General features: G+C 41.4%; 1 protein-coding gene across 1 annotated transcript; it reads left to right on the top strand.

Moving 5' to 3' along the window:
• Nucleotides 1–707: 707 nt before the first annotated feature.
• On the top strand, nucleotides 708–26,582 carry LOC143982800 (cytochrome P450 2G1-like). The gene is made up of 9 exons (XM_077481817.1): nucleotides 708–960; nucleotides 1,758–1,920; nucleotides 3,724–3,873; nucleotides 4,380–4,540; nucleotides 6,001–6,177; nucleotides 7,217–7,358; nucleotides 19,582–19,769; nucleotides 22,619–22,760; nucleotides 24,645–26,582. The coding sequence occupies exons 1-9, from the start codon at nucleotides 781–783 to the stop codon at nucleotides 24,830–24,832; spliced, it is 1,491 nt and encodes a 496-aa protein (XP_077337943.1). The 5' UTR covers nucleotides 708–780; the 3' UTR covers nucleotides 24,833–26,582.
• The last annotated feature ends 898 nt before the right edge of the window (nucleotides 26,583–27,480 follow it).

The following is a 27,480-nucleotide window of genomic DNA, read 5'->3' on the forward strand; positions in this document are numbered from 1 at the left end:
ATGGAAGGGTTTGGGCCCTTGGAGAACCAGGCTGACTTCTAAGTTAGTTACAGGTTTTATGTATTTTAAAGGGAAATAATATGTTTTTTGGGTCAGTCCCAATGGTGAGCACCAATAACATGATTTTTTTAGAGTGGCGGTGTAGAGAGAAGGTGAATTGGGTGTGTAGAAGATACTGAAAGCTTTAACAGCAAGTGGGGTATATTTAAAGGGAATAGACCTAATATTAACTATTATCGTTATGTTTATTATTATTGAGTTCCACCTTAACTCCCAGATATCATTTACAAATTTGAAAAAGAAAACTCTTTATCACGGTGTACAGTACATGGTGTATCTTTGAACACATACTTGCAGCACAACACAGTAAACGATAACAAATATATAGGGCTATACTTTAACAGCAAATATAAATAAGTCTCACGCAATCACATATATCCCAGTCTTGGATATCCAACTAATCACAACAATCAACACACAGACTTTGGCTCAGGTTCCAGTGCATGGCATGGGCATGTTTAATACGGATTAGGATTAAGGGTTTAAAGAGATCTCAATAAATGGTTGGTGATACTTGATATGAGCGCTGTGTCTTGTTAAAATCCTCTCTTTCAATTTACAACAAGGGCCTGCTATGAAATTACTTCTTCTATAAGCAAAATTGTTATATAATAGAATTAAGAAGCCTGTGAATGTTACCTAAAGTCTTTGATGAACCCCCAGATTTTCTGTATATATAGAGAGATTCCATAGTATACTTGTTGACCAACTGGCAACAAGATGGATCTGACTGCGCTTGGAACCCTGATCTTGGCTATTTTAATCTCATGTCTCGTGGTTTACTCTACATGGGACAAATTATACAGAGGAAGGAATTTACCCCCAGGACCAACTCCTCTACCTTTGGTTGGAAACCTGCTACAGATCAAAAGAGGGGAGATGGTAAAATCTCTTATAGAGGTTAGCAATCTATTTTTATTTTTTTAGTCTATTGTAAACTTGTACTGTTTTTCTATTGCTGTGGCACATCCACACGGTAGGTCATTCATATTAGCGGTGTTCAGATGGCCTTATAGGAGAATATGTGACTGGTGACATAAAGCACTATCATCAGTACTCATCAGAATCAGCAGTGAAAATTCTAAAATTGGCCTTCTCTCTCAAGATAACATGGGGATATGAGTCAATCTGCCCTTTACCCACTCACCACAACATAAAGTAAAATAGAAAAAAAATTATTAAAATGACACACCTTTAAATTAACATATAACTAGAACGTAGACCCTTTTTTAGTTCTTTTGGCCATCTACCTGTAGTAATATAAAAAACCATCAACAACAAAACTTGTCTACAGAAAATTTTTAAATCTTCCTTCTCCCCATAACCGTGTTGTAGATGTTGAAGAGTCCATAAAAGGGTCCCAAAAACATAAAGTATACACTTAGGGGGTCTATCTATAGGTGTTTTCATCCAAAATACACACAACTTTAACCCAAGAGTTACAAATGTTTTCATTAAAGCCAATTAGAGAATTTGTGAATATTGGTTGAAAGTTGTGTGAATTTGGGTTAAAAACATTTATTAAATCTTATACATTTATCAAATCTAAGATATATTGCAGCAATGCATGTTGGGGCATGGAAATTAGGAACTGATTCATATTACCATTAGCTAAAAATATGCTGAGGTTTCAAAGTTATAGAGCATAAACTTTGTTAATAACCTTTTCATGTGCATATTTCTCTTTTCCTGCATAGGTGGGAGCTCGCTATGGTCCAGTGTACACCCTTTATTTTGGCCATCGGCCAATAGTAATCCTAAATGGTTATGCAGCAGTAAAAGAAGCTCTTGTTGACCAAGGAGAGGAGTTCAGCGGCAGAGGGAGGATGCATTCAGTGGACAAAATCTTTGATGGGTTTGGTAAGTATTTGATCATTTCTTTTAGCAAACTGGCAATGATTATGGTGACAAGGTGGATCCAGCATGAATAGCTGGCAGTGAACAGTCTATATGGGTATATCCCAAGGGGGGACCTTGAAGGGGAGGGTCAGAGTTTGAGTAAAGATGATGATTGGAGGGGTCTGATTGAATGAAAAATTGATCATTGCACTGGTGTCAGAGAGCAAAATGAAACCATCAATTTGAGGGGACAAGTAGTTGGGAGGGGAGGGGGGACAGCAGGGCCATAACCAGAAAACAGCACAGCTGTTTTGAGGGGTCCCGGGGAACACAAATACCTCAAAATATCTTCCACAAATCTACTTTTAGTAGAGTTTATAGATAAGTATGCATCTGCATTAATGACAGCATGCAAACCGCAATGGCCATTTGTAGAGTGCAAGCAGCCAATCAGTTTTTAGTCCACTGTTGGAATATACAATATATATGCAACTCTGCTTCCTCCTCCGAATATGTTGCTGTGCTTGGCCTGTGTTATATATCAAAGAAAAGATTCTTCTTCTTCCAGAACTAAGATGGCTCAGACAGTGGGGTATAGAAAATGAATCAGTACAGAAGGGTCATCTGCTCTTCTCAACTCCAGCCAGCAATTATCATGATCTTTATCTAAACTAAGTGGGCATTTTCTTTTTTTTAGCCATACAATGGGCATACTCTGCTCCAGGTACCAAAGGAGCCACCTTAGCTGACATGCAATCCAATGGCCTACAAAACAACCACAAATGTCATAGATAGAAAAGTAAAAGGCCGTGAATCAATAAATGAATATAAAGTAAAAAAATAATGAATGTAAATGTCAAAGGCTATATACTGTACCTATATATTTATGACCTTTATATTTGTACTTATTTTGTAGCACTGATGAAGTGGGAGCATGTTTGGCCCATGAAACATGTTGGAATTTTTCTGCTATGAATCAGTTTTATTATTAAAAACCTTTTGTTTGTTTGCGTATTCTGAACTCTGGGTCCTTTCCTCAGGGGAGTTTCCGTAAAGTGGAGTGTTGCTGAATAGGGCCTGTGTTCCCAGAAAAATCACATACAAGCTCCCTGTTTGTTCTTGCATTTGGACATGGGCTGGTATGGTTGTAATTTTTCCTTTACGAAGAGCCCTGTTAAAATTCACAGTTAGTTTCATAAATCCCCTCACAGTGCCTTAGCATAGCCATACACAGACAGATATCTCTCCAAGAACACAAGCTGGTAAGATATTTGCACATCCCTACAAGAGTAACCTGAGTTCTTGAACCTTCTTGAGTTTCGGTTTATGCACAGTACTTTAAGTCCTAACCATGGGTGAGTAAAGGATTGGACCTACTTACAGGGTACAGGACAGTACAACAAGTACAAAAAATCAACATAAGCGAGCTCTAACTTTCCCAGTTGTTTCTTTGTCCCCACTTGAACATCACAAATGGGCAAATAATCAGAAGCAGAAATCTAGCTGTAAAATGTAACTCCTAATAACTCCAGTTTTTACCAAACCCTCAAACCGGGGGGGGTAGTGGGCAGTCATTTGTCTTATACTGAAAGGTGCTCATGTAAGGACATGTGAAAGTCGTTCAGCGCAGTAATTTTCAGAGCCCAGGCCAACTTGATGATGTACCCTTGGAAAGTCCATAGCCTCAGAGGAAGTTTATTGACTGTCATTGGCTGTCATTCAACGTGAGGCATTAACAAACTGAAGAGTATTGCAGCATTTTCTCCTGGTACATATATTTTTATTATTGGATCATTAGCTAGTCTGTCTGAATTTGTGTTGCAGGTGTTGTGTTCAGTAACGGGGAACGCTGGAAACAGCTCCGTCGTTTTTCCCTTACCACCCTGAGGAATTTTGGGATGGGGAAAAGGAGTATCGAGGAGAGAATCCAGGAGGAAGCCCAGTGCTTGATTAAAGAGCTTCACAACTTCAAACGTATGTGTTTACACAGGATCCATTTATATATAAAAAAACTAAAATCTATCAGTTCCTTGGGAAGTCAATGGTCATTTCTGACATTTTAATCTTTTTTGTGAAAGTAGTGAGGTTTTTCACCATTTTTACCATGCTTTGCCAACGACTTATTGTTTGCAAATTAAAATAATTTTTCACCATTTCATGAAAAACTGATGAAACTATTTACCAGAAGATGAAATGTGGACAAGAGACAAATTTTACTTAAAATTAAACCCATACTTTGTCCTCAGAATAACTTGGCCTTTCAACTCTTAAGCAGAAGACATTTATTTTTTAAGTTTTATAATCTCTCTAAGGGGCAAAATGGTGGCAGAGCTATCGAATTGTGCAGCAGGCTGGCTTGCAGCTTTACAAATAAAAATAATTATTCTCTTAATTCCTCTATTGATAGTCACTGACCTGTTTGTACACTTGAGTTCTACTGTACAATTTATATTACATTTTGTATTTGATTTCATTCACAGAAAAGCCCGTTGATCCCAGGAATATCTTTGCTCAAGCCATCTCCAATGTCATTTGCTCAGTTGTCTTTGGAAACCGCTTTGAATATGAAGATCTGAAGTTTCTGAAACTAATAAACTTATTCAATGAAACATTCCTGATATTAAGCTCTACCTGTGGGCAGGTACCTGCATTCACTACAGACATCCTGATTTATGTGCATTTCAATTTTAAACAGTTTTCAAAAAAAAGTTTTACTCTGCATTATAGGGCAGCTCAGTGGCTAGCACTTCTGCCTTGGTTCGAATCTGGGTCAAGATACTTTGTTGGCCCTAACTCATAACATGTATTGCATTATTAAAGCCCACTCTAGGATCAATGTAAATGTAAAGACAAATTGTGTTCACTTCAATCATGTGCAAACAATAATTTTTTTTTTAATTCAATCTTAGTTTTATTGATATAAAGAAAGTAAGACAGAGAAAGTGCAAAGTAAACAAATAGGTTCGATGAGCAATGATACTTAATCAGTAGAAATCAGCTTTGTTACACTGGTGTCACACAATCATGGGGTTAAAATACGATGTTGAGCTTCAGATTGTCTAGTATAATGTAAGAGCTTGTATATCTACAATGTCAATAATTTTTTTTTTTATTAATTACGCTTGCAAGATTGTGTATTCAAATTGAACAACGCTTCACCTGAATTTTCAGATTGCTAAATGAACAGTCTCTACTTCTTTTGTAAATCAAACCCTATTATAACAGCTTTTCAGGGGTAATTTGACAGGTGGTGAGGAGGCCATATATGGTCTCCCAACTGGTTGCAGGGTGGTTTTGGGATGGCCGCATACATTTGATTGGTTTGCTTTTAATAGCCTGTACCACTCACTAACACGACAAGAGGAATACATTTTGCTTTGCATTATGTCCGGCTGACCCTGAAGCTTGGGGGGGTTGCGAAAAAGTAGTTAGACTGCCTGTTTTTACCAACCCCACCCCAACCATAACTGTAAACTAGGCCTAGGTCCATGCTTCAGCTGAATTAAGTGATGACAGGAGCTGCAATTGAATCCAGATAGGTCACTTTTGGGGTTTAGGTTCTACTTACGTGAAAGATTTTATAAAGAACAAAAATTCTGTTTTTTCACAAAGTTCTGCTGAAAGTATGTGTAAGACCAATCACTAAAACCTTATTTAAGATTTTACATATCAAAGTAATATCAAAAGTCATTTTTATTATGTTTATATATGCCGCTTTCATAAAATAATGCCTGGTAATCCTGTCATAAGGTGCTTGTTTAGGCACTTCCTGTTAAAGAGTGAGATCATTGTTTTTCTCTTCACTGTGCACCGTGGTTGTCACCATTACAGTTCCAATCACACCATCGGGAAACCTGCCCTGAGAAATGCCATGTGATTCATACAACTTTCACCCATTCCCCCATATGATTCAATTAGAAAATGGGTAAATATTGGGTGAAGATTGTGAGAGTCTTGGATGAAACATTGATAAATAAATCCCTAAGCAGTTTATTGTTTGATATTTTAAACTTTAGGTTGTAAGAGTATTGACTGCCTTAGGCAATGCAAACAGTTATTCTGAAAGAAACTTTGTTAAAGCAAGGCTTTTTGTTTTTTTAGCTGCAGGAAATAATCCCAAGGATAATGGATTACGTTCCTGGACCGCATCAGAGAATCAATCCCATTTTAGAGAGGCTGCTGGTATTTGTGTCCGAGAGGGTCAAGATGAACCAAGCATCACTGGACCCAAGTTCACCAAGAGATTACATTGATTGTTTTATCACTAAAATGCAACAGGTATACAGAGTCATTCCTAAAGCAGAGCTTCCATAAAAATGGACGATCCACTTTACTGACAGTTCCCACTTCCAAAATACCAAAAGCTTAAAAATGAAGATGATAATAAAGGATTAAAAAATCCAGGAAACACAGGTGATATTATTATACCTCACCAAAATCCCACAAGAATGCACCCCATTAATGTGCCGAATGCATATCTTTTGGGATTTTAAGCTTTAAACTTTACCAGGAAGCAGCGGTGAGGAACTGTGACATCATTGCATTTCCCAGAAGCATCAGAAGTGGGCTCCAAGGTATTTAAGAAATTTTATTGTAAAAACCTTAAATTTGATTGCCATTTTAAGCTGTTGATATGGGGGGTGGGGGGGGGGGGGGGGTGGGACTGTCAGTAAAGTAGGCATTACCTTTTCCTGCCAGGTCTGCTTTATTAACATAGCTTTTAGGCCTTTTCTGTTCTAGGATGTAAGAGCTTCTGAACTATTCTAGGCCCTGTTAACATCTGAAGTTTGAAAGTGATGGGAACCATTCCCATTTAACCCCCTGGCCTGCGGTCCTTTGGCCATTATTGTGCTGCAAAGAGTAGTCTATGTTTTCCATACCTATGGGCTTACTCAAGCTAGTAAAGGAAATATATTTTTTATTCCACCTTCCACACTATCCTGCTTTTTTTCTACACAGTCCATCAATTTTATTTCTGTTTATGGTTTGGTGGACCCTCTGCAAAAAGATATCATGTGTTACAAGAAACTTTGACGAAATTTGTATGGAGCACAAATGTGAAAGGATAGTGTTCTCTATCAGTAATACTGTATATCTCCAGTTTTAATTGTCTCCTATAGTCTCAAGCAAATCCTCTAACATGAATCACATTTACTGAATATTATGTGTGACTCTTTGGATATGTCAAGGACTTGAGGCCTATAACAAATGAGTTGACCACCACTAGTCTAAACCATGTTTAATTGGCCTAATGTACTAGAATGGGAAGTGCAGTGAACATGGGCCAATGGATTAACATATGTTTCACTTATTTCAGGATAATGAAGACCCTGCATCTGAATTCAATATGAAGAACTTACTTCTGACTGTCCTCAACTTATTTTTTGCTGGGACAGAGACAGTTAGTACTACTCTAAGACATGGATTTCTCATTCTCCTTAAATATCCTGAGATACAAGGTAAGATCAATTGAATCCTTTTTTCCTGGGGTCCCCCTAAAAATTCAGCCCAATCCCATATCCAGGCACGTAGACTGGGTGTCCAGGAAAAAGTGGGCAGTGAGTGTGCTCCCCCCTAGATCACATTAGCTGCAGAAGAAGATGTAGCCTGACTGACCAGGAAAGGGAGGTGCTCCTGGACTACATGCCCTCAACGTGGGAGGATGCTTAGCCTGGTTGATGTGGGGATCTGTAGGGGGGCTTATAGAAATCTTAAAGCCTCCTTTAAAACAAGGAGGCCCCCGGATATCAGCCCTTTCCACATGAATGATTATTGAATACTTAGTTTCTCTTGCTAGTAATTCACATAAAACAAAGTATTTAAACCCAAGACACCATACAAAAAAAAAAACATGCCCCACAATGTAGACTCTAAAACAATCAAATTTTCCAGTGATGTGAAGTCATCATCAGTTATGAGTGACTCCTCAATGATCCACCATCACAGGCACAACCCTACATGTTTTGTGCATGTGCAAAGTGTAGGGCAGAGTGTAGAAGTGACATCATTACGCCCACTCGGTGAACCGAGATGAACTTATATTAAAGTGGTCATAAAGGTAGCAGTTTTTTTTACCTTAATGAATTGAATAACAACTTCAGTCCTGGAAGATTTGGTTGCTCAATGAGCTTTCTTTTGATGGTATTTGATTGCCTCTGTGATTTTTATTTTTTGCAATATAAACAGAAAAAGACAGACAATTTTGAAAAAAAGTGATATTTTCTACTTTTTGTTATAAACAAATCCAATAAACTTAATTTTAGTCATATATTTAGTCCAAAATTTATTCAGCCACATGTCTTTGGTAAAAAAAAAATGTGAATAAGCGTACATTTATTGGTTTGCGCAAAAGTTATAGTGTCTACAACTAGGGTACACTTTCTGGAATCTATACAGATTTTACTTAATGACTGCCTATCTCATTTCTTGAGGTGCTAATGTGGCAGGGCAGTACAACCCCTTCCCCCCCCCAAATGACACCATTTTAGAAAGTAGACACCCAGTGGCGGACTAAGTTGGGGGCGGGGAGGCCACACATTGGGGGGGTGTCAGGCCAGCGCCCTCCCCCTCCGCAACTGAAGAGGAGACAGCGCCGTGGGTTCGCAGCCCACACGGAGAAAGCCAGAGGCACTGGCAGTGGGCGGCATTGCAGGGGGGAGGTGCGAGCAGCACCCGAGTGGAGTGACACCTGTCGGCTTAGTGATCTGGGACCCGGCGCAACAATCCCCTTCTCTCTGTGGTCAAGTTGCGCCGTTCTGATCAGTCTCGGCAGCGGCTGTCACTCACAGTGAAGCCGCCTCCCCCTCCTCCTGCATGCACAGCACTGTGTAGACGTAAAGGAGGAGGGGGAGGTGGCTTCACTCTGCTCGGCTGTGAGTGACAGCCGCTGCTGAGACTGATCAGAATTGCGCGACGCGAGTCACGTGACCACAGAGAGAAGGGGACCACATTGCGCCAGGTCCCCGGATCACTGAGCCGTCATGTGTCACTTCACTCGGGAGCTGTTCGCACCTCCCCCCTGCAATGTCACTGCCTTGGGCTCTTCATGTGTGTTCAGGTACATTATGGGCCTGTGGGGGGGCTGTATTGTTAGGGGGGTCTGAGCACTGTAGGGGGTCTGTGCACTGTGGGGGGGTCTGCACTGTGGGGGGGGGGGGTCTGCACTGTGGGGGGGTCTGCACTGTGGGGGGGTCTGCACTGTGGGGGGGGTCTGCACTGTAGGGGGGGTCCTGCACAGTAGGAGGGGTCCTGCACTGTAGGGGGGGTCCTGTACTGTAGGGGGGTCTGTACTATAGGGGGGTCTGCACTATAGGGAGGGGTCTGTACAGTAGGGGAAGATTTGGCACTGTAGGGGGGTTCTTTACTGTGGGGGGTCTGCATTGTGGGGGGGGGGTTCTGCACTGTAGGGGGGGGTCCTGCACTGTAGGAGGGGTCCTGCACTGTAGGGAGGTCTTCACTGTGGGGGGGGGCCTGCACTGTAGGGGGGTCTGTACTATAGGGGGTCTGCACTATAGGGGGAGGGGTCTGTACAGAAGGGGAAGATTTGGCACTGTAGGGGGGTCTGCAGTGTAGGGGGGTATGCACTGTAGGGGGTGGGGTCTGTACTGTAGGGGGGGGTCTGTACTGTAGGGGAGGATTCTGCTCTGTAGGGGGGTCTGTACTGCAGGGGAGGGGCCTGCACTGTAAGGGGGTCTGTACTGTAGGGGAGCTCTTACTGTAGGGGAGGATTCTGTACTGTAGGGGGGATTTGCACTGTAGGGGGGAGAGGTCTGTACTGTATGGAAGTCTGTACTGTAGGGGGGTCTGCGCTGTAGGGTTGAGGGGTCTGTACTGTAGAAGGGTCTGCACTATAGGTGAGGATTCTGTACTGTAGGGGGGTCTGTACTGTAGGGGGTTCTACACTGTAGATGGGGGGCCTGTACGGTAGGGAGGTCTGCACTGTAGGGGGTCTGTGTAACATGCAGGGGGTCCAGAGCTGTGAGGGGCTGTGTAATGTAAAGGGGTGCAGAGGTGCAGGGTGCTTTGTAATGTAAAGGGGTCCAGAGGTACAAGGGCTGTGTGATGTAAAGGGGTCTAGAGGTTCAGGGTGCTGTCTATTGTAAAGGGGTCCAGAGGTGCAGGGTGCTGTGTAATGTAAAGGGGTCCAGAGGTACAAGGGCTGTGTGATGTAAAGGGGTCCAGAGGTTCAGGGTGCTGTCTAATGTAAAGGGGTCCAGAGGTGCAGGGAGCTGTGTAATGTAAAGGAGTCCAGAGGTACAAGGGCTGTGTAATGTAAAGGGGTCAGGAGGTTCAGGGTACTGTGTTATGTAAAGGGGTCCAGAGGTACAAGGGCTGTGTAATGTAAAGGGGTCCAGAGGTGCAGGATGCTGTGTAATGTAAAGAGGTCCTTAGGTGCAAGGTCCTGTGTAATGTAAAGGGGTCCAGAGTGCTGTGTAATGTAAAGGGGTCCAGGGGTGCAGGGTGCTGTGTAATGTAAAGGGGTCCAGAGGTGCAGGGTGCTGTGTAATGTAAAGGGGTCCAGAGGTGCAGGGTGCTGTGTAATGTAAAGAGGTGCAGGGTGCTGTGTAATGTAAAGGGGTCCAGAGGTGCAGGGTGATGTGTAATTTAAAGAGGTCCAGAGGTGCAGTTGTGGAGAGGGCTACACAGTAGTGACAAAAAGATATTGAAGGATGCAGAGGTATGCAGGGGGCACAGTGGGGTGTTTTTACATTTTAAGATGGGGGTGCCAGATATAGGGTCCGCCCCGGGTGCCAAATGCTCTAGGTACGCCCCTGTAGACACCCCAAGGAAATTGCTGAGATTGTTGAGCCCATTGAATATTTTTTTTTGTTTACTTTTTTGTTTAATATATTAATTGATAGCAAATTACTTTGACCCCCCCCAAGCAATATATATTTCCTTTAAAGCAAAGGCTCTACAGATTAAAATGGTGGGTGTTGCATTTTTTTCACACAGTATGTGCACAGCTATTTTTCAAATGCAATTATTTTGGAAAAAAAAAACTTTTTTTAATTTTAATGCACTAAACCACACTACATTGCCCAAATGTTTGATGATATAAAAAATATGATCTTATGCTGAGTACATGGATACCAAACACGACATGCTTTAAAATTCCGCACAAACATGTAGCAGCAACAAACTACATACATTTATAAAAGCCTTTAAAATACTTTACAGGTTACCACTTCAGATTTACAGAGGAGATCTACTGCTAAAATTACTGCCCTCTATCTGACCTTCATGGCGATACCTCACATGCATGGTACAATTGCTGTTTAGATATGACACCAGGCCGATGCTTGCATTCGCCTTTGCTCGTGAGAACGGGGGGAAAGGGTGCTTTTTTTATTATTATTTATTTTGCTTTTTTATTTTATTTCTAAACTTTTAATAATTTTTATTGTTATCTCAGGAAATGTAAATATCCCCTATGATAGCAATAGGTGACAGGTACTCTTTTTGAAAAAAATGGGGTCTATTAGACCCTAGAGCTCTCCTCTGCCCTCAAATCATCTGACCACACCAAGACCGGTGTGATAAAATGCTTTCCAAATTTCCCAATGGCGCTGTTTATAATATATATGTATATCCGGCAAAACCTAAGTCATGAAATGCTTGTAGCTTTCGGTTTCTTAGGCCATAGAGATGATTGGAGTCATTCTGGTCTCCGATCAGCTCTATGGTCAGCCTGCGGAACCACCAGCTGAGGTCTCGGGTTCCCTGTTGGAACAGGAGACCTTGAGAAAACCATGGAAGACGGTGGGAGGAGGGGATGTTCCCTGCCACTGCTTGTAAAAGCAGTCTATGGGCTACTTAGCCGCTATGATTGCTTTTACATGAAAGCTGACCGCTGGCTGAAAAGAATGATACCAAGATGATACCTAAACCTGCAGGCATCATTCTAGTATAACCACTCAAAATCCAGCAACATACCAGTACCACATACAAGTATCACTGATAAGTATCGACTGACAAGTATCACTGATCCAAGCACTCAAAAGAAGATGTTTAAAATTAAGATTTGAACTCAAAGCTGCTGCTATCATATCAAAAACAAAATATCAAAACCACATATAGTATCACATATTCTAGAAAACCATATCACAGTGTTACTATATTGACAGCGCTAGAAAAGTAATTATGAACATGAAACAAACAGAATAATAGAAATTTAGGAAGTTCATAGACATTGAGTGATGTGCTGAATCTTAGGTTGTGAATAGGGTGCTCCGCTAAATTCTCAAACAGAGTAAAAAAGAGTCCAATTCAACACCATCCACCAAGAAACTTTTATTCAGTGTGAAGCTTCGTGCTCAGTGTCACACCCAATGGTAATGCACTTACCCCAAATAGGGTTGTATAAAGGCACTTCTAATTGTATATCACTCCAGGTGTTTCTAAGGCAAAACCTCCAAGGACTCTCCCCTCACAGCACCACTCAGTTGTTTTTCACATATGGAAGAAATCAAAAAGTACAATCCATAGTGCAAACCATTTTAATCAATAATCTCATATACACTCTTTAAAAACATATGTACAATGTACATAACATCATGTAGCATTAAGTATCGTCAGCGGGGCGCAGTTTAATCTCACCAAACTCTGGAACACAGTGATAGAAAGCGGTCTCTGCGTTTAAGGCAAGTCCCGGGAAGACTGGCTCTCCTCCTACAATAGTGATCAGCTGCATGGTCACGCCCATACGCGTTTCGTCATCACGTCTTGTTGGGCATATTGTCAGAATCAGATCAGACCAGAACTGTGTGGACTGCAACAGAGGAAACCCAAACGCGTATAAGGGAAATATAATGATTTATTAAAGGAAGTGAATAATATAAATACAACCACACAGTGCAATAAATCAACCAACAGAGACCCCCAAATAACAACAGACAGATATGTACAATAAATAGGAAATACCAGGATCATAAACGATAGCCAGGGGATCAGTAGATAAACAAAGGGCAGTCCAGAATCAGAGACACAAGCCAGGCCAAGGTCATACAAGAGGATATCGGCAGATGGGGTAAGGAACAAAGGACAGGGAGAGGATGGATGGATCAGACTGCAGAGCAGGGATGATGGTAACTGGTGGGACAGGGTAGGGACCATGACAGGGAAACAGGATAAGAAACATGGGTCACAGGAACAGGTTAAGGATCAGGATCACAAGCAGCAGGTAAGGGCTCAAGGACAATACCAAGGCAAACATATGAGTGATTGCCAGCTATTTATAGGCCTGTGATTGGCCTCAAGTGACATCTGATTGCAGGAGGTGCTGTCTGCTCCACACTACCAGGATCCATCCGCTGGTAGACGCCGGTACTGCAGCCCAAAGATGACATAACATCAGCAGGGAAAAGCTCTCCTAACAGTTCCAAACTGCCAGGGAACACCTGCTGGTGGACCTCAGTACTGCACGCTAAAAGACAGATATTATCAGCGGATGGAACATTTCCTGACACATATATTGCAATGTTCTTTTTTTCATTGAGCCTGTGGGCTGAACGAAAAAAGAGATTGATCAGTGGGTATGCCCACCATTATAATACCTACCTTCATCCACCCACTTCTAATGATGGGCATACATGTAACATTTTTTTTTAACTGTGGTGATGAAATCACCTCCTACAGTGCTGGAGTCAGTGATTTTTGCAAACACTGTTGCTGTCAAGATAAATAAATCGGTGCTGCAGCTGAATAGCATACCTGAAAAGCAAACAATAGTAGCAACAAAACATTAACTCAATAAAACAACTTGATTTTTTAACGCAATCTGTGCCTAAAAAATATATGCCAAAGCATGGGGGCAATCCGCCCCTAATGTTAGGTGAAAATCACTCCTCCACCCCTGCCCCCATGCTTTGGCATATATGCTCTTCTTTTTAACTGTGGTGGTGAAATCACCTCCTACAGCACTGGAGTCACGGCTTTACATATTGTGGGAGCAAACGCTGTTGCTGTCAGAATAAATAAACCCATGCTGCAGCTGAATGGTGTACCTGCTAAGCAAATGATCGTTAACAAAACAAAGTAATATTACAGTATAACAGTAAGACATGCCATACCTGCAAAGCAAATACAATAAAACATAGTAAAAATAAAACATTACAGTTCTAAAATACAGTAACAATAGAGAGAGAACAATAGATATAGAACAATAGAGAGCGAACGATAAAGAGCAAACATAACAGAGAGAACAATAGAGAGAGAAGAAAAATAAAAACACAACTATTTTTGGCTTTTTTACAAATTTTTTGTTTTTTTGTGTGTTTTTTTTTTGCACTTTTATATCAACTGTAAACTGTAAACGTTGCAGATTAGGGTCTCTCAAAGGTTGATGGCCATCTCATCTTTCGAGACCCTGTTTAAGTGTGTTCTAGGACTGTGCAATGCTGTACGTGACGCTAATACTCCACTAGTGTGTGGTATCGTTCAAAACATTCACCAATGCAGAGACCAGGTTGGTCAGGAAAGGAGGGACAAGAAAAGCGTGTCACGCCTATATCCGCATTTTCTGCAGACACATCTTCTTTGGGGATTTCTTTGGGTATGGGTACCAGGGAGGACGTACAGAAAATGCAGCCTCATGCAGCCGGCTCACTGTATTTGGATTGGGAATTTGGGCCACAGCACTGTCTGGAAACAGAAGGGCTGTGATGATTTATTCCTGGAATTTAAGGAAGGTTCCAGTTAGTCCTGAAGCTTTGTATATCACATAAGCATTCAGTAGAGCCAATTGGAATAAATATACAGACACTTTTTTATACCAACAACTGGCCTTACGGGCAAATAGGTACGGCGCCAACAACTTGTCGTTGAGGTCCAACCCTCCCATGTTAAGGTTGCATTTGTGGACATAGAGGGGTTTCTCCACAACACCAGTGGCCCTTTGAATTTGGACCGTCTTATCTACGTGAAGGGAGGACAGAACAAAAACATTCTTGTGTAACAATTGTCCACATATAAGTGGTACCCCTTTCCGAATAAGGGTGACACCAAGTCCCACACAATCTTACCAGCACTGCCTATGTAGTCTGGACAGTTCTTCGGCTCTACGTAATCTCTTGTAAACCATAAAACTATATGTATAGCCTGTTGCCTTGTCACAGAGCTTATACATCTTGACCCCATATCTGGCACGCTTGCTGGGAAGATACTGTTTGAATGACAAGCAGCCAGAAAACTTAATCAGGGACTCATCAACACAGACACCTTGATCAGGAGTAAACAAGGCTGCAAACTGCAGGTTGAAGTGGTTTATGAGGGGCCGAGTTTTGTGGAGCTGATCGTATTCAGGGACACCCTGAGGGCGACAGAGTTCATTGTCATTGAAATGCATGAACCGCAAGATCTGCTCATATCATGTCCTGGTCATGGAGGCAGAGAACACGGGCATATGGTGAATTGGGTCAGGTGACCAATATGACCACAACTCACTTTTTTTAGTGTAGCGCCGGGCTCCTGAAGAGCATGCGCTATGTTTTCTAAATTTTGTTTTTTCCTAAGACTATAGTTGGGTCTTAGGGTTAATTTCAGTAAATTGTGGTCCTGGCATCAGTTTGGCTGGGCTGTACTATGTTCTGCCTGGTCATAGGTGTAGGTATCCCCTTTGACAGGCATTGGAAAGCAGTCTGGTTGGATGCATTGAGTACCAATCTCTCTCTCTCTCAGTCAATCAGCGGGTGTGTTGTCTCGCTGTGTATTCCGGGAGGGGCCGAGGTCACGCGGTTCTGGGTTCCGGTCCAGAAGTATGTTCTGACTTCATGGTCCTGGTCCTCCTGACCAGCCTCCAGAGGCCCTTATGGCCTGGGGTGCGCATTCATCCGTTTCCGAGTCACGGGACTGGCTAGTCCGAGGCACAGTAACTGGAAAGAGGATTTCAAGGTGGTCCGGTGCTGTCTCGGGTTTAGAGAGGCCCAGCAACTCAAAACAACCAGGGGAGGACTCTTCAGAAGAGGGCCATGCACAAGGCTGGCTGCTTAGTAAGAGCCTTGAAGCTAAACTGAAAGGACACCAAGTAAATCCACATTCTTACGGTATCACCGAGCCGGCTGCAAGATACTGGAAGAAAGTTCCTAATTTCATCCTTCAGTTACACCTAAGTTTCTGTGCTAATTTAAAGTTATACAATCAAGTCTGTGGCAGAGACTGTTCTCATTTAAGGTTTTACAACCGATTCTGTGGCAGAGACTTTGCTAAGCTTAAATCACCTGTCAGCTGCTAAATCCACAAACAGGGATTTGTTCGGTAGTTGAAATATCCAGTTGCGAATGGCTATTCCCTGGATCAGCTAGAGAGAGACATTTCAAGTGTCAGCAGTTCCAAGAGTAATTGAGCTTTACTACCCATACCCATTATTCCCAACTGAGAGACTGTGTTCTGTTCAACGTTTTATGCAAATAAAAATTCCTAAAAGGGATTCAAGTGTCGGTCTCTGCAGTTTATTGGGCCATCAACCTCAGGAACCCCTAGACAAGAACGAGGTGGAGAAGGTAAACGGTAAGCCCAACAAAACCAGCCGCTCTTTCGGGGGTAAGTGCTACATTAATTATGCCCATGAGGAGGCATAGGCCCAGGAAGGTCTTAAATTTGGAGACTGTAATAGGTCGCCAATCTCTGGCAAGGGATTAGCGGCGATGAATTGACCATCATACAACTTGCTTTGGTCCACAATAGATCTATAGAGCTCTTCCGTGAAAAACAGCGAATAAAAATCAAGTGATATAAAATCAACTGTTTCCACCTGAATTCTGGGTTGGCCAGTGAATGGGGGAAGTACGGTGCTGCAGAAGTGGTGGCCTCCCAATTCAGAATGGCAAATGCAGAAGGAAGGGCACTATGGACTCAACGGGCCTGTCTTTGTCTTCTTGGTTGCTACGGGACATTAGTTGTGCTAGCCACCTCACCAGCTTGAACCGCACTTATGGGACTTTCCACGTCACCAAGTGATACTGCAGTGCTGGATGTATGACCAGGATGTACTAGGCTGCTGGTGCTTGCCAGCTCCCCAGAAGGATGAGCGACACTAGTACTACCTCTCTGCTCCATACGAGAGTCCTACGGTTCTTGCACATCAACAACAGCAGAAGAACGGGTCGGGTACGCCTCACCTTGGCAGGAAACACTACTCCATCGTCAGAGCTATCTGTCAGGGTGCCGCTGCTATCTACAAGTTTGTATTCTGATCCTGAAACTGACAGATGGGTGAGTTCCTCTTCACTCTCATCTGTCATGCTCAGAAATGTGTAGTCCTCTTCACTAGTGTACCTTGGATTGGACATTTTGGCCTCTAAATTTACTGGTAGAACTAGTGAGACTCACAGGAAAAAAGAGCACCTGACTGTCAGTGACTGCTTCAAACGCTACCAAAAAAACTGTTAATGCCCCGTACACACGAGAGGGATTAAGTCTGACAGACCTCCAAAGGAGTTCCGCCGGAGTTCCGCTGGAGTTCCGACGGAGTTCTGGCGGACTTTTCGACCGAACGGACTTGGCCACACACCATCACACCAAACTCCGACGGAGTCGAACGTGATGACGTACGACTGGATTCGACGTAGGAAGTTCATAGACAGTAGCCAATAGCTGGCCTAGCGTCGGTTTTAGTCCGTCGGAATAGCACACACACGAGCGGATTTTTCGAAGGGGACCGGGTCCGGCGGAGTTCCGTCGGGAAAATTTAAAGCATGCTTCATTTCTAAAGTCCGTCAGACTTTAGCGGAGCTAAAGTCCGTTGCAGCCCACACACGATCGGATAGTCTGACGGACTCAGCCCGTCGGACTTTGGATGTCGAAAAGTCCGCTCGTGTGTACGGGGCATTAGCGTTCGCAGGGATCAGACCTGACTCTGCAAATGCTGCAGTTATGTGTATAGTGTTTTAGTAAGTGACAGTGATCGATTTATATTGCACTTGGGTGGACTGGGCTAAACGCAGATACTAGCAGGTATCTGGGCTGATCCTGCTAACGCTGCATTTTTGGGAACCCTAAACTTTTGGGGATGCTAATATAGTTCTGATCAGATTAAAGATATCGATCCGTTCAGACACTATACTACTAAGGTAGGTCTATAGTGTGTGCGTGGGTGTTAGCGCTACTGGCACTGATTTGACACTGCCTGGGGCAACGCAAACCCTAACTGATGCTAAAACCTAACTGATATCACCCTCCAGGGATCAGGGAGTTAAACCTTTTATTAGGTAATGTATGGTGGGTGCCCTGACGCTATAAAAAAAACGAACTAACCAGCGTCACCCGTGACACTAATATGGTGATCACTGATGACAGGGGTGATCAAGGGGTCAAATCTTTATTAGGGGGGTTGGGTGGTCCCTAGACCTATATGGGCCTATTAGTAATTACCCTAACACTGATTAATATCACAAATTACACCAGTACAGTGATTAAAGAAAAATATGAACATTGCACTGGGTGACACAGTGACAGGGAGTGAAGAGGTTAACTGGGGGGGGGTGATCGGGGGGTGAAATGTGTGCCTACATGTACTTTGTCAGTGTAGTGTTGGTGCAACTCACGTTTGGATATCCTCTCTCCTCTCTCTGGAATGGAAAAGAATTTCAGAAAGGGAGATGACATCACTTCCCCTGCCTGTGTTTACACTTACAGGCAGGGGAAGCATTTCATTCGTCAGCAGGTCCAGGCCAGAAATCATTGGCTTGGGCCTGGAGACTGATCGTTTCTGAAACAAATCCGATTGTCACAGCCGCCGTAAGGTAATGTTGTTTCGCCCGCCCATGCCATTCTGCTGCAGTAAAACTGCGGTGGCTGGTTGGGAACCGGTTAGGGTAAAAATCCTTCTCTGATTAGGATCCCCACCAGCCCTCCTAAATACTTACCTGAGCCTGATCTTGATCCAGCGCTGTGCCCAAGAACAGTGTCTCTCTCCACTCTCTCTCTTCTCACTGGCAGCAGTGGGAGCCTTTGGCTTCCCTTGTTATGAATCACAGCCTGTAAAGGGGGAGCTGGACCAAGCTGTGCTGTGTGTGTCCATTGAAAGCTCAGCTCGGGGTTGGGCCCACCAAAGTCTCCCAATAGGAAGGAACTTGCTAAGGGAGCACTTGAAAGTGGGGAGGGGCCAGGGGTGCTGGCAGAGGACCTCAGAAGAGGAGGATCAGGGCTGCTCTGTACAAAACCATTGCACAGAGCAGGTAAGTATAACACGTTTATTTATTTATTTTTACATAACATTTACAATCACTTTAAGTTCAGTTAGCCTATATCTTTTTAATAATAGATCATATTTCTACTTTAGAAGAGATTACTGACTTAAAGCGTTACCCAGAGAAGCTTCCCATTCCTCTGCAGCCAGGACCAACTTTACAAGCACATATGACCTGTGATGTAATTTTCAATAGAAATATGGATTTCTGCAGCCAGTCCAAGCTTAAAACTGACATAACCCACTGCATCTTCTGTGGTTGTATTTACACACTTAGATGCCCTCAGTTGCAATGGGCAGATTTTATTCCTATGGGTCTCTAAAATACTCAGGAAATAAAGATATGATTTGCACACATTGAAGGGCAGGCATTGTGTAGTTCAACCTGTAATTTACTATGGAATAGGGTAGTGTTGCAGACATTACTATAAAACTGTATACTGTGTTATAAGCTTTAATATGGTTGAGATTTTGGCCATGTGTTTTTCTCGTGATAGATAAGTTACAAAAGGAAATTGACTCAGTGATTGGTCAAAACCGCAGTCCGAGTATTGAGGACCGGACCAAAATGCCTTATATGGATGCCGTTATCCATGAGATACAGAGGTTCAGCGATGTCATCCCATTGAATGTTCCCCATACTGTCATTAGAGATACAACATTCCGAGGATTCACCATCCCCAAGGCAAGAAGCACAACTTCTATTCCAGAATATGAATGTTATTAAAGCACAACATATGCAAAAGTCACAGAAACAATGGAGCCGGTGTATTGACTTGAAGTTTAACATTATTCTATTGTTGTTTAGCAGGAGAGCTAATAGAGCCAAAAGAGCACTAAATGAGTATCACCACTATGGTGATATCCTATAGCCATTCACAGAATAGGCAGGAGAAGGGACAGTTGCATGTAGGCTTTAAAACTGCAAGTGATTTAAATGTTTTGCTTCTGGCGTGCCTCCATGTAGCATCGAAGCATAGAAGGTCCCTTACATAGGAATTATATATGCTTTATAAAAGTTGGTCAACCATTATATTTTGTCATTATGTATTTTTTGTGAACACAGTTGGGTAAAGTCCATGTTATTTTTTTAATCAACATACTATTTCTTAATACTTTTATCTGCTTGCTGTTGGGAAATTAGTGAAAAGGTCAGTCTACCGAGAAAGAGAGAGAGAGAGAGAGAGAGAGAGAGAGAGAGAGAGAGAGAGAGAAAACACGAGAGAAAAGAGAATAGGTAGCTTATTTTAAAATATAAAGTAATAAAGTTATATTAGCTGATTTCATATGGAAGAAATTGAAAGAATTTAAAAAATCTAGCTATTAAGTTATGTATTTAATTAATCATCTATGTATTTCAACATAACAACCAACATAACAATAGTATGCTATCTACCCACAATCCTCAGCACAAATATTATGGGAGGTTATGCGGCTGGGAGGCAATCATGACTCTACTACATTGTAAACCGCTAGATAGGACTTGTTAACTACTTCAGCCCCGGAAGATTTTCCCTCCATCCTTACCAGAGCACCTTTTACGATTCGGCACTGCGCCGCTTTAACTGACAATTGCGCTGTTGTGCGACATTGCACCCAAACTAAATTGATGTTCTTTTTTTCACCACAAATAGGGCTTTCTTTTGGTGGTATTTGATCACCTCTGCGGTTTTTATTTTTTGCGCTATAAACAAAAGAAGAGTGACAATTTTGAAAAAAAAAACACAATATTTTTTACTTTTTGCTATAATAAATATCCAATTTAAAAAAAAAAAAAACACAAATTTTTTCCTCAGTTTAGGCCGACGCGTATTCTTATACATATTTTTGGTATAAAAAAATCTTAATAAGCGTATATTGATTGGTTTGCGCAAAAGTTATAGCGTCTACAAAATAGGAGATTTATGGCATTTTTTTTTTTTACTAGTAATGGCGGCGATCTTTTTTTTCCGTGACTGCGACATTGTGACGGACATATTGGACACTTTTGACACATTTTTGGGACCATTCATATTTACACAGCGATCGGTGCTATAAAATTGCACTGATTACTGTGTAAATGTGACTGGCATGGAAGGGGTTAACACTAGGGGGTGCTGCAGGGGTTAATTATGTTCCCTGGGAGTGATTCTAACTGTGGGGGGAGGGGACTCACAAGGGGAGGAGACCGATTGGTGATCCTCTGTACTGGGAACACACCATCGGTCTCCTCTCCTCTGACAGCACGTGAATGTGTGTGTTTACACACACAGATCCATGGTCCTGCTGTGTTCCCGGGCAATCGCGGGTGCCCGGCGGACATCACGGCTGTCGGGCACACGCAGCAGGTCCCTAGCGACGCAGAGGGTGCCCGCGCACGCCCCCTAGATGGCCGGGAATGGGAGGACGTCATATGACGCCCGCCCAGGTTGGGAGATCCCATCTGCGGGCGTCATATTACTATGGGCGGGTAGGGAAGGGGTTAAATAAAGGTAGTAGTGCTACAAAGATGATGCTTTTCATTTAGTCCAATAAATCTACAATAGGAAAGATCAGCGTCACTATCATGGCTGTGTAGTGTGGCAGGGATATGCATATTATAAAAAAGGTTTAACATTATTACAAATATATTGATAATTAAAACAATTTATATTCATTTAAACTGTGTACATTTATTAAAGTGGTTCTAAAGCCTGAAGTTTTTTAATAAAATGCATGAAGGTAAAAAATCTTCTGTGTGCAGTGCCCCTCCCAGCCCCCTAATCTTTACCTGAGCTCCCTCCGATTCAGCGATGTTCACAATAACCTCAGCTGTCCCAGGACTCTCTCTCCTCATTGGCTGAGATGGCAGCAGGAGCCTATTGGCTCCCACTGCTGTCAATTACAGCCAGTGAGCCAAGGAGGAGAGAGTGAGGGGGTGGGGCCAAGCCACAACTCTATGCATCTTATGGATGCATAGAACAGCGGCTTGGGAGTGAGCATGCAACGGTGCCCCTAAGGCAAGCAGCTTTCTCTGGGGCACTCCTAGAGGGGGAGGAGCCAGAAGCGCTGGCGGTCGATGGACCCGAAAAGAAGAGGATCGGAGCTGCTCTGTGCTAAACCCCTGCAGACGGCTGGTAACTATAACTTGTTTTTTTATTTAGATTTTTATTAAACCAAGGTTTAATACCATTTTAAGAACATAATTTGTTTTATATTTATATAATAATCAAAAATATATATTTAAAAAAAAAATCTATATCTATATATCCATCTATATCTATCTATCTATCTATACATATATATATAAATATATATATATATATATATATATATATATATATCTCTATCTATATCTCTATCTATCTATCTATCTATCTATATATATATATATATATATATATATATATATATATATATATATATATATATAGATAGATAGATAGATAGATAGATAGATAGATATTGTTAGATAGATAAAATATATATTTATTTTATTTTAAGTATAACAATATTTAAATAATTATCCTGTAATAATTATAACTTTTCTTAATAAACCAAATTTTTTCGACCCAGGGTACAGATGTCTTCCCTCTGCTGTGTACTGTCTTGAGAGATCCCAGTCAGTTCTCCACACCTGACAAATTCAACCCTGGCCACTTCCTTGATGAATCTGGAAGTTTTAAGAAGAGTGATGCTTTCATCCCATTTTCCATAGGTAAAACCCATATATAATTCATAAGAAAAAGTAGAATAAAATAAAATAATTAAAAAAAAGTTAGACAAAATAAAGACATGACAAGCAAGTATGTGAATTTATAACATAACTAGATCTGGTTTATGTATTATTTTTTCATTAAATAGAAAATAAATGAAGATTCACAAATTATCTAAAGATTATCTAAAGAGATTTACATTTCTCAAAAATGTTGGTGAAAACGAGGGGATTTGTGTAAAATGTTGGCATTTAGACTCAATGAATTGGAATCAATGTAGAAGGTGAAATTAATGAGGTTACAGCAGTTCCCTTAAATTTTTCTGGGCCTTTTCTTATGCCAAAAAAACAGCCTCTTATTAGCCTCAATATACAAATAGGTTAAAAGTAGTAACATGAAAAAAATAAAGTGATATGTTACAAATAATCACAATAAAAAAAGGAGAAAACAAGGCAAATACAAGGAACAAATAAATTAGATAACCCTAACTGCTTATTACATGCAGCAAAACACACATTTCTAAAGAAAAGAGCAAAACTACAGTCATTTTCTTGAAGCCAGTGTCACTTGTCACACGCAATGAGGATAAATGAGAGTTTCAACTTGGGCAAAATGTAATCGGCAGCAAAATTTAGCAATTTTGTGGCAAAATTAAATTTCACCAAAATCAATCCACTCAACCCTAATAAGGACTAAAACATTTTATTTTATTTTTTTAGGCAATATGAAATGTTAACTATGACTATTTTATTTTAAGCCAGAGTGTGGCACTCTAGTCTCCTTTATACATTTATAAAGCTTTATAATTGCTTGGCTGGGAAAAGCCAGTTCGATATTTCAAGTGGAAATTTACCCACAGTAGTAAATATGTAGTGACTCTGTCACCTCCATTCAGTTAAAGTGTTACTAATCCCACAACAGTAAAATAATTATGTATATGAAATCAATGCTATATAAATCATGCTTCTTATACTCATTGTGGAACCTAAGGGGTTAATCCTCTGTATTGTGTAAAAAGGCTGTTTGATCCTGTTTTCTCTGACCCTCCCCTTCTTCCACTGTCCTTAATACATCTCCTAAAGAACAGAGCCCTAGGAGTCAGGCTGCTCATGCTCAGTTTGGTTTGTATTGCCGGAGATTTTTTTTTGGGAGGATGCATGTGATCAGCACAGGGTCAATCAGCACAGACGAGAAAGAGGGTCAGGGGTCATGCAGACTCATAGGACAGTCAGAGGAGAATGACAGCTCCTCCTACAAGCTTTAACCAGACACTGATAGATGTCACAAGACTGCTATATACGGCTGGTCAGAAAAGGTATATAACAGTTTATATTTACTAAAATAATTGCATTGTGTGGGAGGCCAGATGAATGCGGGGTCCTGGGTTTAGTAACATTTTAGATACAGATGCCTCTGTCTGAGGTTTAAAGTTGAAGTAAAGCCATGGATTTAAACAGTTAAAAAAAAGGCATGCCGGGAATGCTTACTGCACATTGGCTGTGCTCTCAGCCAAACTATCAAACCATCCAATGGCTGGTGTCATAACGAATCACATGTGCAGCACCATGGCAGTTGAAGATTAAACAGAGGCAAAGATGGCAGCTTCCTTGGCTGAAAACGATAGGAGTTTACTTCCACTTTAAGCTAGTGAAATGTGCACATGCTTGTTCCACGTCATTGACTTACTAGGCATTGAATAGAAATTAAGGATTGGAGCATCAAACCTGCACCCTCCAAAACGTATTGGCTACTACGCCTCTTATGTTTCTGTCCTGACAAGTTTTACTTTTAAAATGATCTTTTTTTTTTGCATTTCCTTACAGAATAAAGCTTTTTTTTTTTTTTTCCAGCAAGTTTATTATTTTGGAATTTGTTCTGTGTTTCAGGAAAGAGGATTTGTCTGGGAGAAGGTCTGGCCAGAATGGAGCTCTTTCTCTTCTTGACAACTATTTTGCAGAATTTTACGCTCGTCTCCGAGACTAAATTTACAGAAGAAGATATTGCTCCACGATTGACAGGATTTGCCAATGTTCCCATCGAATATAAACTATCCTTTATACCTCGCTTGGTGTAACTTAAAACAGAATTCAGGCAGAGACATTAGTAAGAAACAAAATCTCCACTCACAAAGGCTAATTATTATTATTATTAAATATGTCCTTTAATGTAATTCCCCTATAGTGGATGTCCTGAGCAATTCAAAAATGGGGATTTAGATTATTACAGATGCCAGTTGCTAACTGGCCTTCTTTATTATCAAATCAAGCTCAGTTTTTCATATACAGAATAAAATTACTTATGTGAAAAATAACTTTGCTTCTATTTAAGCATTATACATAGTCATCCTTATGCCGTGTACACACGACCTGACTTTTCTACAGCAAAGTTCCAACGGAATTAATCCATCGGACAATTTGATCGTGCGTGGGCTTCATCTGACCTTTTCTGACGAAAAATCTGACGGACTTTAGAAATAGAACGTGTTTCAAATCTATCGAAAAAAACACTCGTCTGTATGCAGGTCCGATGGACAAACAACGATGTAAGGGCAGCTCCTGGCTACTGAACTTCCTTTTCTAGTCCCGTCGTATGTCATAGTGTTAAACGTTTGGACTTTGGTGTGACCATGTGTAGGCAAGTCTGTTTCAGCGGAACTCCGTTGAAAAGTCAGTTGAAAAGTCCGTCAGAGTTCATTCCAATGGAAAGTCCGGTCATGTGTACGTGGCATTAGATGTTTTCCTTTTCCTTTACTATGCATTATCAATTTTTGCAAATATACTAAGTTACCTTGTTTTCCTTGTTGATTACTTCATAACTTAAAAATCAAACCTGTGCTAAGAGAAATACATAAGTTTAAGTTGCTAACCTTCTTCTGAAAATATCAAATTGCCTGACTCTCTCTGGGTTTAATATTTTCTTAGTCACTGACCTACAGTAGAACAAGCATGTAATGACTAAAGCTAATATCAAGTCAGTCTGATGTCTACTCAGAATGCAGAAACTATTGGATTACCAGGCACTTCTCAAAATGGTGTAGTCAGCAGGATGATGACACAATGATAAGAAAATACGGTAAGCTCACCAAATTGGAAATTTACAGAACGGTTTGATCAGTCTGATAATTTGGAAGTTTGACACCAAGACACTTCAGACATGCAAAATATGGATATTGTTCAGGCTGGGACTAAAGAGCTAAATAAAACGAAGCAAAAGATATGTACAAGCTCTGCTGCCACTACAGGAATCATGTGGCAGCCAGGCGTCTCTCCTTCCTCTACCTCTACAGCTTTGTCCAGTTCTTAGCTCAAGATTCATACATACAAATGGAGTCCATGAGCAGAGATGAGAACCAGAAGATCATACACACAAATGAAGTCCATTAGCAGAGATGAGAACCAGAAGATCATACACACAAATGGAGTCCATGAGCAGAGATGACAACCAGAAGATCATACACACAAATAAAGTCCATGAGTAGAGATGAGAACCAGAAAATCATACACACAATTGGAGTTCATGGTGAGTATTTATTCCGCGTTTCATTTCGCACTTTTCAGTTCACGCTTTTCAGTTCGTTTCTGAACGACCGTTCGTCAACCAGACATGTTGCGGAATCGGAGGCGATAACGTGTTATTTATTATTGGCCTTGGAGTTATTGCTATGACATAATTTTTTTGGCTGAATAATGATTTGATTTGGTATATTTTATATATTTTTGGAAGCATAGAATGCACTTTTTGGTTAAGTTCTATTAGCAGGTAGCATGTCTAATTTTATTTTGTTTTCTTTTTTTAATGCACAATAAAACAATTTTGTAGAATAATACTTGGCTATGTGTTTTACTTCAAATGACAGTTTTGGAGCAGGCAGTTACATTTAAAAAAATACAATGTAAAATTGACAAGATACATCAACATAGTTGTATCTTTGATCTTAAAAACTACGGGATAATGGTCTTGTGGTAACTTGCCAAATGAAAAAAAAAAAAAAAAAAGCATAATAATATTATTCTTAATATCACTAGGAAAAAAAAGCCTTTGAAAATTTGTTTGCAATAACTCCATCAGTATCACAAGCAAAGCAGCTTCATTATTATCCCATTAAAGAAGAAGAGAATGTGCGCTGCATTTCGAGATTTCATAATTTTGCAGCGTCGCGCAAATGTTAATTCTCCATTACGAGCGCTAGTTTACAAGACCGACCACTTCTGGCTCGTCCTTGCTTCCGAGCCTGCGTGTTTGTACTTAGGACTTTTGTCCGATGGACTTGTGTACACACGCTCGGAAAATCCGACACACATTTGTCTGCGGAAATTTTTTTAAAGCGGGAGTCCGCCGTTTTTTTTTTTTTTTTAAAGCCAGCAGCTACAAATACTGCAGCTGCTGACTTTTAAAATAAGGACACTTACCCGCCCAGCGCGCCCGCGATGTCGACACCCGAAGCCGATCTCTCGATCGTCTCTCGGGTGCTGCCGCCGCCATCTTGGGTATGGGAATCAGGAAGTGGAGCCTTTCGGCTTCATTTCCCGGTTCCCTGCTGCGCATGCGCGAGTCGCGCTGCGCAATAAGGATGGACCCGCTGCCTCTTCGATCTGTGTGTTTCCCAGCAGGCAGCAGGGACTTTTCGGAAAGGGGCGTAATCCCTGAAGTGGGTGCAGATACCTGTACTGTACAGGTAACTGCACCCCCCTCCCCCTGAAAGGTGCCAATTGTGGCGCCGGA

Source organism: Lithobates pipiens, unplaced genomic scaffold, assembly GCF_037356315.1.
Source record: "Lithobates pipiens isolate NorthernLeopardFrog02 unplaced genomic scaffold, aLitPip1_a1.2 Scaffold_1, whole genome shotgun sequence".
In the NCBI taxonomy this organism is placed as follows: Eukaryota; Metazoa; Chordata; class Amphibia; order Anura; family Ranidae; genus Lithobates; species Lithobates pipiens.

Coding starts and splice junctions, on each gene's coding strand:
- LOC143982800 (XM_077481817.1), top strand. CDS start 781: ATGGATCTGACTGCGCTTGGAACCCTGATCTTGGCTATTTTAATCTCA. Junction 6,178..7,216: donor TTATCACTAAAATGCAACAG/GTATACAGAGTC, acceptor CACTTATTTCAG/GATAATGAAGACCCTGCATC. Junction 22,761..24,644: donor TTTCATCCCATTTTCCATAG/GTAAAACCCATA, acceptor TCTGTGTTTCAG/GAAAGAGGATTTGTCTGGGA.